The sequence below is a fragment of the Zonotrichia albicollis genome, chromosome 12 (assembly GCF_047830755.1).
Source record: "Zonotrichia albicollis isolate bZonAlb1 chromosome 12, bZonAlb1.hap1, whole genome shotgun sequence".
Taxonomy (NCBI): domain Eukaryota; kingdom Metazoa; phylum Chordata; class Aves; order Passeriformes; family Passerellidae; genus Zonotrichia; species Zonotrichia albicollis.
Genome location: NC_133830.1, coordinates 9,938,447 through 9,948,453, shown reverse-complemented (window position 1 = coordinate 9,948,453; position 10,007 = coordinate 9,938,447). Strand labels below are relative to the sequence as shown.

Here is a 10,007-nt window from a genome sequence, read left to right as displayed (position 1 = left end):
AAGGTCACCATCTGGAACAGAAGTGCAGTAGCACTTGGCTAATCCTGCACAAGAGCCTCACAAGTGCATTTTGAGGGAAATTGCACGGACGGTGGGGGAGAAAGAGGCACATGTCAGGAATGAGCTTGGATGAGTTCATCCGATAAAAATACACTCTGCCTCATAACCATGTCCTTAGCTGAAGAGGCAGGAATGTTGCAACACTGTTCCCCAGCAGTGACGGAAAGATCAACTTACAGAGCCCACAGAAATAAACCTCAAGCTGTCTGTGTGTTTACAAAAAAACAACGCAAAGGTTAGGACGAGGAAGCTGGGAGGATCTGGCGGTCTGGCTCTGCAGTGAAATATCTGCAACACACTCTGGCACTGAGATCAACCCAAAGAAAGTGAAAATAATCCACTGTGGAATTCAAACTTCAAAAGGAAAAAAAAAAAAAAAAAAAAGGAAGCCCCAAGGAATACCTCACTATTCTGTCACTGCCATTTCCAGAAGGATTCCTTCAAAAGATAAGTGAAGGGATCTGGGAAATCCCACAGCAACAAAAAGAGCCTTCTTATCCTTCTATCTGGCAGGACCACAAGGGACTGTAACTACATCTCCCTTGAAGAAAAGTCCTAGAGCTCCCTGATGTGTAGGATGTGTCCTGTGTCTCCCAGACACATGGGGACATCCCTATGTAGCTCATGGGACAAGAAAGGTCAATAGCTTTAGCCTGGTACTCCTGGTGCCTGCCATGGCCACCAGTCACTGCGGCCAACTCAGGCTGTACCTCTCCTCCACAGGGGAGTAAGCCTCTAGACAGATCCTTCCTGCCCATCCCCAGAGCTTTCCTGCAAGGAACATCACAGCTCCTGAGCACCTGCCATCCCCTTGCACAGCAGCAGCAAGAAAAACCAGTGCAAGATGCCTGTCTTGCCCCATGTCTGGTACTGCCCAAGCACACTCTGGCCATGTGTTAACAAGCCTTTAAACCCTCCCTGCCAAGCCAGGCAGAGCTTGTGGCCCCTGCTGTCACCAGCCAGAAGATGGAGTGGGGCATTTAAAGGCCATGGCCTCACCCCCAGCCTTGCAGCAGCTGCAGCTTTGCACAGTGCTGTGCCAGGGAGGGAAGCAGGAGCTTCTCCCACCCTGTGCCACAACACAGCTGCTGCTCAGCTCTCTGGCCTGAGCAGTGCTAACCTGGGGTGCCAAAGGTAGAAGGCGGCACGACACAGATCAGTGCCCTGACCCATCCCAGGGAGCACAAAGGGTCACTGGCCACTGCCAGTGAGCACCACTCTGCAGACTGCCTAAAACAGCCCTGTGCCTAGGAAGGGCACAAGCAAGCAGGGCTCAGCCCCCATCAGGGAGGTGCTAGGGGTCTCCAACCATCCTAAGGGCTTGCTGGGTACACACTCCAACCCTGGTGTATTTAAAACATCGTGCACAGAGAGCTTGAGGAACCTTTAACCCTCCCACTGAGCTCAGGCACTTTATGCTAGGCAACACTCTGTTTTGGTTTTGAAATTACTATCTCCAGTGAGATCAGCTCTTAAGTGTCTTCAGTGAAAAAATAAATACACAAGCACAAGAATGCAGGGAAAAAGGGGGAAAGCAGAGTCCAGCAGTGTTTTAGTGTTTAAATTCATTTGAGATTATGTAGACCTGGGAGCAAACAGAGTGGCCAGATGCACTGGACTTAAGTCATGTGAGACTAAAGTCACAGTTCTCACTGAACTTCTGCAAAGGTAAACATGGTTTATTGATGAAAGGGAACTGAGTAATTCAATGCTCAGTTGGTTCTGGCCTTTGATGTGGAGCAGCATGCAGGGGATGTGCAGTAATCTCAGGCTGGTGCTAAGGATTGCTGTGAGCACAGGAGGCCTCTCCTGCTGGCTATAAACTTCTCCTCTTGCAGCAGAGCCCTTCCAAAGTTTGGGGGTTTTGGGGATTGAGATTGCAGCCCAGGCTGTGAAATTCCACAAGACAAACAGCACAAGAGTTTGAAAAGCCCTTTGCAGCAGCTGTTTGTGGACAAGACACATGTTCTTCATTATGATTAATTCCTCCTTCCTGTTGGGCTCATCTTTAAAAAGTTGTGGTGGCTGAAAGTTCAGGGTGCTCCAGGCTGTGGGACCTGCACTTCTTTTGACCCTCCAGCCAAGGCAGCAAATCATTTGCCACATTTCGAGAAGAGAGGCACCTGTTGCAAATTTAATCAACCTTTATCACTTACTATTTTTCCTAAATGTTCCCCTTGGTTTTATATCTTGGAGAACACCAGTTTTGTGATAAGACAGAGCTGGAGAAGGTCACCCACAGGCAATGCTTCAGGCTCCTGATCCTGAGCCACACAAGTCCCTGGGAGCGCTGGTACGAACCTCAGTTTGGATTAGACAAACCCTCACTGCCACACGTACTTGTCACAAAAAGGAGAGCTGTGCTCACATGCAAGGAAAGCCAGCAGGACACCCACAGGCACATCTGCTGCCTGTGCACACATACTCTGGCAGCCAAATAAAAAGCAGCAAGTACCTGTCCTGCAGGTTGGGAGCACCCAGCCCACAGTTTCTGGGACCAAACAGCTGAAAAATGCAGCTTTGGTGAGAGGGTACCCTGAGCAGCAAACAGCCCACAAGAGGTGCCACCAAGACAAAAGGAAACAAATCACCACCAGTTTGTAGAGCCACCAGAATCTGATCCCCCCAGCCCTTCTGAGAAACAAACTTCAGCCTGGTCCAGCTGGAGAACAGAGGGTTCAGCTCCACTGTGACCTTTTCCCTCAAACCAACCCAGCCATCTCTAACTGCTGCATGTCTCACATACTTGCATTTTTACAAAACATTCTCCTGTTACTTTTTACCTCATCTGTTGCCCATGATCACAACCCATTTTCTCATTAGACATTGCTCACTGAAGCTCTGCAGCATATTATTTGCAAGAAATTCAATTTAATTTAACACAAGGCAGTTAAGATTATATTTTCTCCCATCACCATTTGAGGTGCTGTACATTAGCACTTGCCAGCAGGCAAGCCAGTAATAAAGCTAACTGGAAAGAGGGAGGAAGGCACTTGTCAAAGCTTCCTTAAAATAAAAAGCTGGTACTTTTAAAAAAGACTAAATTTTTCAATTCATATTAAAAATAAAATAAAATATTTTTAAAAATCCTTCTGCCAAACATTTTCTCAATCAAACCTGCAATCTTTCATTCAAGCAATCCTTAACTCCACCTCAGCCTTCTGGTTATGTTGTTACATCTGACAGCTTTTTTGCAACTTTGAGTGGCACCCACGCATTTTTCTGAATCAAGACAGAGAATAAAACCCAGAGTATGCCAGAGTGTCACTGCCAGCATTTTAAGAAGGAGTGGGATGGAGTGCATTTTCTATGAAAGTGCACAGAATACTGCTTTTAACCATACTTGCTTATCACAGCCTTTCACTGGCCACATTTAGTCCCACACAGGGCTGTGCACAGCAATTCTGCCCTAAACCATTCAGCTCAATTCAGCCTCAGCTGGTGCTGCAACCACACCAATGCAAACACCAGGTCTTACCTGTGGTAACAAGCTTCACCTGACCCTCTAGAATGAAATACAGATTATGATGGACTGCTTTAATTTGTTTTAAGACACTAAAGCTGCTGGTGCCAGCAGGTGATGCTTTGCTATTTAATTTATCAGAACTCCTGCGTTACCCAACAGGAAGAAAAAAGGCCTTCATTGTCAAACCAACCAAACAAGTTCTGGCAATAGAAACAGTTTATAAATCTGAGTGCAAACCTACTTGCTCAGCACGTTAGGTCAAGTGAGCAAGAAGGGGAAGGGGGACTGGACAGAGCTGCACCCCAATACTGACCTCCATCCACAGCCCGGCCACGTGCACGCAAAGGGCTTTTCTCCTGTGTGCCTCCTCAGGTGGGCTTTCAAATGGCTGCTTTTCGTGTACATCTTGGTGCAGCCAGGAAAAGAACATTTATGCATTTTAATGAGTTCAGCTGCAGGGTTCTTTTGAAATTTCTGACCCATGATGATTCCCGTCTGCCCCTGGATCATGCCCCCTGGCCCAATTGGCTTGGCGGCGATGGGGACGGGAGCAATGCGGACAAATTTAGAGGACAAGTTCAAATTGGACGACTGAACTATCTGAGGCACAAGGGCAAATGTCTGTCCTTGGATGTTGACAAGGAGCTGTGCAATTTTAATGTTCTCCTGTGCTGGTCCTTGGGACGTGGGGCTGGTGTTGGACTCCTGTTTGATCTGCACAGGCTGAATTTGGAGCATAACTGGTATTCCATTCTCCAGGGTCACTCCTCCATTTGAAGCTTGGCCACCTTCCGTTGAGCCAGTCAACTGCTCATTTTTACTCTCTTTTAAACTAGTACTGGGTAGCATATGGTCTTTTTGCTGCAGAGAAGCAACAGAAACCTGGCTGCAAGCTCTCAAGTCCTTGGTCTCACTTTTAGGTCTTTCTTTGAGCTCCAAGTCCATATTCTCCTCCAAAAATTCCTCAATTTCCTCAAGCGTGGGCTGAAATGGTCCTGAGTCTTCCATATCCACGGAAAATTCAGGCAACCTAAAGTACTCCTCTTTCACTATTGGCTGAAGTCTCCTTTTGTCCCACCATGATGCAGTGGTGGTGTTCCCCAAAGAAGCCTGGGACAATAAATAGTCTAAGATACTGTCCTGACTTTCTGCACTGGATGTGCTTCCATAGCTGGAGCTGAGGACCTGGGAGTCAGGGCTGGAACAAGAACAAAAGCTGGACGAGTCACTGTCATCTTCTGACAGGGGAGAGGGCAGCATTTGGTAGGACCTCACGCCAGCTGTCATGTCCCCAAAGTATCCAAGAGAAGACCTTGTTGATGAAAAGGATTCATCAGTAGGCAGCAAGTGATCCACCATTCCTGGATGATCTCTTAAGGATATCCCAACAGCATATACCAGGCAGCCAAAGTTCAGGTGAGAGCCTAAGTGCAGGAAAAAACAAAACAGCAACAGTCAGAAGTTGGTTTAATCATTTATCTCCATGAACTTAAACTCATAAAGCCCTCTAGCCCACAGGAAAGTACAGAGCATCCAGCCTCCCTGGGTACACAGGCTGCTACAAGCTTTGATAGGTCTGCACCACCCCCTGAGGACTGTCAGGGCTGAAGCGTTTTGCAGGATTGCACCACATATTTGCAAAAGAATGCTGTCAGAAATCATTTCCCAACTGTGCGTGTGCTCCAGATTTACAGCTCCCTTATAGAATATTACCAGCAAGAGAAAATAAATAACAAGCTTTCACCTAGCAGTGAAATCCAGAGCCAAAGGAGGGAATGGGAAAGAAAAAATAAAGTGTTGAAATTTTTACCACCAAAAAGAAACAAATAAAAAATGTTTATTGCTGGTGACCATAAAACGCAAATCCTTTTCCTATCTTGTAGCTTTCCACCGACCTTATTTTTAACTTCCTCAGTTCTACAAATATAGGCTGTTCAGCATAATGAAAGGATCAATCTGGCAGGAGCCAAAAATATTTACTGTGCTTCAGCATTTACTAGGTGGATTTTCCCCTCCAGATGTAATGAATCAGTGTGCCGACGTCATCATCACCTGCACTGTCCTTAATAAGGCTGGCACTGAGCTAATTGCCATGCCCTGCCAGCCAGCTGGTGGCTGCTTTCACTGCTCTGCTCCTCTCTCTGCAGGGCAGGGGCTGCGCTGAGCCCCGAGCCAGCTGCTGCACCAGGAGGGCTGCACGGCATCCCAGCCTGCAGCATCCCGCAAATCCCGGGTTCCGTGAGCTCACGAGCCCCAACCCCGCTACAAACCATGAGTGGCATCCCAACCTGCAGCATCCTGGGTTCCATGAGCCCTAATCCCACTGCAAACCATGAGCAGCATCCCAGCTTGCAGCATCCCGCAAATCCCGCTTTCCATGAGCCCTAATCCTGCTACAAACCATGAGCAGCACCCCGACCTGCAGCATCCCGCAAACTCCGGGTTCCATGAGCCCCAATCCCACTACAAACCCACAAGAGCAAACCCCACCCTGGCCAGCATAGCCATCCTGGTGCCCACTGACAGCCACGCTTGTCCTGCCCTTCACCATCTAAAACAAGCAAACTTCCTAGAAAGGCCACTGGGGAGGGGGAGGCAGGAGGGACATCTACGTATTATTTTATTCCCCACCTCTTTGAGGGAAAAGAACAGAAATTGCTTACGGACGGAGATTGTGCCCCTTAGAGAGCAAAGGCAGAGAGCTCGGGATGGAGCCAACACTGGCCCTCAGTCACTCTCTCAAGGTGACTGATTGGAAACAGAGCTGTACATGTGCATAATAAAACAACTCTTTCTGTGGAAGGTATGTGCAGTGCAGAGATAGCAGTCATTCGATCAGCCTATGAGCTGGTGTGTGTGTGTGAATTAGCAGGCATGTGACCCAGCGTGAAGGAAATGCCAGTCAATCTTGTTACACGCTGTCATTTTCCACAGGCTCTGCCGCTGTGGACGCTTTGCCATGAATAGTCAATAGCTCCCAGTTTTGTGCAGACGAGGGGATGGTTGTTACTGCTGTTGCAGAGCATCTTTGCTGCCTCCAAAATCTCCAAAATTTGCCCTGTCTTTCCTTTTCTGGAGAAAAATCAAAAGGTGTTTGTATGCTCAGTGCTACAGTGAACACAAGGCGAGGTATTTTACACAACACCCTTAAAGAGCTCTGTCCCGTTGGCAACATCCATTAATATTTCCCAGGAAGGAGTGGGGGGAGCCACATTTCTTAAAGACTTGTCTTCCTCCTTCACAGACACATGGAGGAAACAGTGACAGGTTGAAATAAAGACTAAAAGTAAGATTGCACATTTTCCTGGTCTGTGTCCCGTCAGACAGCTGTGCCTCTGAACCAATAATGTGCTACTACATGTGCTGAACACAAGGAAGTTCAAACAGAGGTTAGTGGCTCTGTTTTGTGACCTTAGCCTATAATCACGTCCTATAGTAAAAGCAGAGAGTCAGAAGAACTGAACTATTTCTAACAAACTTTTTTTTTTTTACTCTCTATATTGCTGGAAAGCTCCCCCAGCAGAAGTCCCATAGCAGAGTTATTCCAGTTTTGAAACAGAAAGCACCATCTGCTTCTGACAAATTGGTATTGGCATCTGGTAAGAATTCATGCAAGCTGATTGTTTCTGTCTTGCACCAAAAACTGGTGACTGCCTTGAGAAACACAGGGCAGAAAGGAAGGCTTGCCCTCAGATGGTTTCTGATTCTTCCTCTAACGTCTGTATTATTCCAGCCTAACTTCTGAAGAATAGGGCTGTGAGGGAAATCTGGACTGCAACATGTGCTTTTCTAAGAAAAGCTGGCATGCTCTGCGTGCACCAAAAGCACTTGGTGAACTTCTTTTAAAAAAAAACAACTTAAAATGTTCAAGATTTCTTTAAATGCTTGCAAGAGCTGGGAAGCCACTATCAAAATATCAATATATTTCCCTGGGAATAGAACTAAACTGCAATTTGAATTAGGACTTAAATGAGGGAGGGAAAAAACCAATAATAAACCCCTAGCAATTGCTGTGGGCCGGTTACCTCAGCAGAAAACAGCCAGCAGGCTTGTTTTCCATCTCTTTTGACAAGGAACAATATCACTCGATGTAACCAGAGGCTTTTTAAGAGAGGACTGTCAGAGCCAAATAGATCCAGGCACATTACGGGCCAGTTCTGCTTTCTGTGCGCTCTCAAAACTTGCAGAACAGCCAAGAAGATTTTGGAGAATGCCTGGAATGCAAGATCGGGCCCTGGCTATATTTTTTTCCTAAAGGCCAGGCTAACAACCAAAATACTTTTATCCTTACTTTGCCTGAAGACACGGCCAAAAACAGAAGATTAGAAAACAAAACCAAAAAAAGCCGGGGCTGTGAAGGCCATGAAAACTAATGATGCTGTTTCCATAACACACTTTCATCTCTAGGAACGCTGAAAACATGTTAGAAATGTAAGCACCTATAGTGGGACTGCAGTCACTGCAAACAGCCTCTTCTGGAGTGAAATACAGCAGCTGTTCAGCAGCACCACCGTCTCCAACTTTTTTTTACGAGTTCCCTGGGTTGTTATGATGTCCTTTCTGCCAAAAACATGTTGTTCTGTTTAAAACCTGACCATCTAATTGCCAGCTAAAAAAAAAATGACAAAAAACAAACCAGAGAAGACATATTTTGACGCAGAGCAACATTAAAATGTTAAGTGCTGGGAACTTGCTGAAACACGGGGATGTGTTTCCCAGCCTGTCATTTCTGGAAAATCAGCCCAGCACAACTGATCACACAGCATATATGACAGTCATTTCCCACATTTATTGCCACAGCTTTTTCTAGTTTAAGACTAATCTCCTCAGGGTTTTCTCTTGTTCTAAATCTGTTCAGGCTGACTTCTGCTCCACAGACAGAGCCATAAACAAGAAAAGGAAGCAGGCCCAGAGCTTCTAAGAAATTAAAAGAGAAATGCAAAGGGGGAGAAAAAAAATAATAAAAATAATAATAAAAAGAAGCCGCGAGCCAGGAGTAAACCCATTTGCTCTCATCTCCTCCGCAAGGTGGCTGTGCTGCTCCCCGGACACAGCGGGGTGCTCAGGTTTGTTTTTCCCAAACCCGTTGCTCCTGGGAAGCTGCAGAAACATTCCCAAAGCGTTCTTCTCTGAAAACTATCCCGCTGCAGCCCCAAACTTTGGCTTCCATAGGAGGAAGCGTTTCACCTGCAGCGGGCACAGGCAGCGGCCCCGGCGGAGCGCACCCCGCTGCCGCTGCACCCCGCAACAACGCTGGGCAGGGAAAGGGGTGCAGGACACACACACAGGGAATTGCCACTCCAGCACAGCACAGCCAGGCTCCCCTGGCTGCAAAACATGTTTGTTTGGGTTTTTTTTAATCGTGGTTTGTTTGTTTGTTCCGTTTGTTGAGGGTTTTAAAAAATTATTTATGTATTGTTTATTCCTTCCATCTCTTTCAGGAGGCTTTGGGGGGCCTCTCTCCCCTCGCAGCGTGGTCGCGATGATCGGGAACAAACCCCCCCCTTCGCCGCCTGTCACTCCGTGGCACGGCACCGCTGCAGCCCGCAAACAGCCCCTAGCCCTGGCCGGTGCCCCGGCGGGATGGAATTCCATCTGCCGGCAGCAGGGACACAGCCCCGGCCCCGCCGAGCCGCGGAGGCACCACCGGCGGGACGCGGCCCCCGCGCCCATATCAACCCTTACCTGAACTCCTCTGCGAGCCGGGGGGCAGCAAAGGCCACGGGCGACCAGAAGAACGCAACAACAACAACGAGAACGAGGTGGGGGGAAAAAAACCCAAACAACACAACCAAGCCACAAAAAAAAAAAAAAAAAATTAAAAATTAAAAAAAAAAGAGGCAAAAATAATTATGGAAATAATAATTTCAAAAAATCAAAAATTTTAAAAGGCACACACGCACAATAAACCCGCGGGAGTAGACCCAAGCAAGCCCCGAGCAGCAGCCCGCGGAGGCAGGAGCGGCCGGGAGCGCGGAGCGGCGGCGGGAGGCGGGCGCAGCTCCCCCGGGAGGCGGGTGCGCGGCTGCGGAGCGCGGCCCCGCTCCCGTAGTACTATATCCCCCTCACATGACGGGAGCCCGGCCGCCGCGGGGGAGGCCGGGGAGAGGCTCGACCGCGTCCGCCGCCCCCATTGGCCCCGCGGCGGCGGGGGCCGGCCCGGGCCCGGCCTCAATGGGAGCCGCGCTCGGCCCCGGGGCGGTGCTGCGGGCCCCGGGGCGGCCTGCCTCACGGGACGGTGGAAACGGGCTGAACTGAAACAAGCGGGGCTGGGAGTCCGTGTGAGGGTGATGAAACACCGGAGCAGGTTGCTCGGAGAGCCCGTTGTTGGTGCTCCATCCCTGGAAATGCTCCGGGTCAGGTTGGACGGGGCTCTGAGCAATTTGATCGGGTTGAAAACGTCACTGCTCCTTGCAGGGAGTTGGACTGGGTGGCCTGGTAATGTCCCTTCCACTGTGAGAGTCTGTGAGTGTGCAGACAG

General features: G+C 48.6%; 1 protein-coding gene and 1 long non-coding RNA gene across 2 annotated transcripts in view; one reads left to right on the top strand and one right to left on the bottom strand.

Annotated features, from left to right (window-relative positions):
* Positions 1–9,644, bottom strand: part of KLF15 (KLF transcription factor 15) — a 41,410-nt gene extending 31,766 nt beyond the window's left edge. The window contains exons 1-2 of the mRNA XM_074550600.1: positions 9,212–9,644; positions 3,840–4,950 (exon numbers count right to left, since the gene is read on the bottom strand). Of these exons, the coding sequence (XP_074406701.1) occupies positions 3,840–4,885 (1,046 nt within the window). The 5' untranslated portion in view covers positions 4,886–4,950; positions 9,212–9,644. The remainder of the gene's footprint in view (positions 1–3,839; positions 4,951–9,211) is intronic.
* LOC141730717 (uncharacterized) lies at positions 7,728–9,376 on the top strand. The gene is made up of 2 exons (XR_012582346.1): positions 7,728–8,592; positions 8,968–9,376. It is a non-coding gene; the product is annotated as an uncharacterized LOC141730717 (long non-coding RNA).
* Positions 9,645–10,007: the final 363 nt, after the last annotated feature.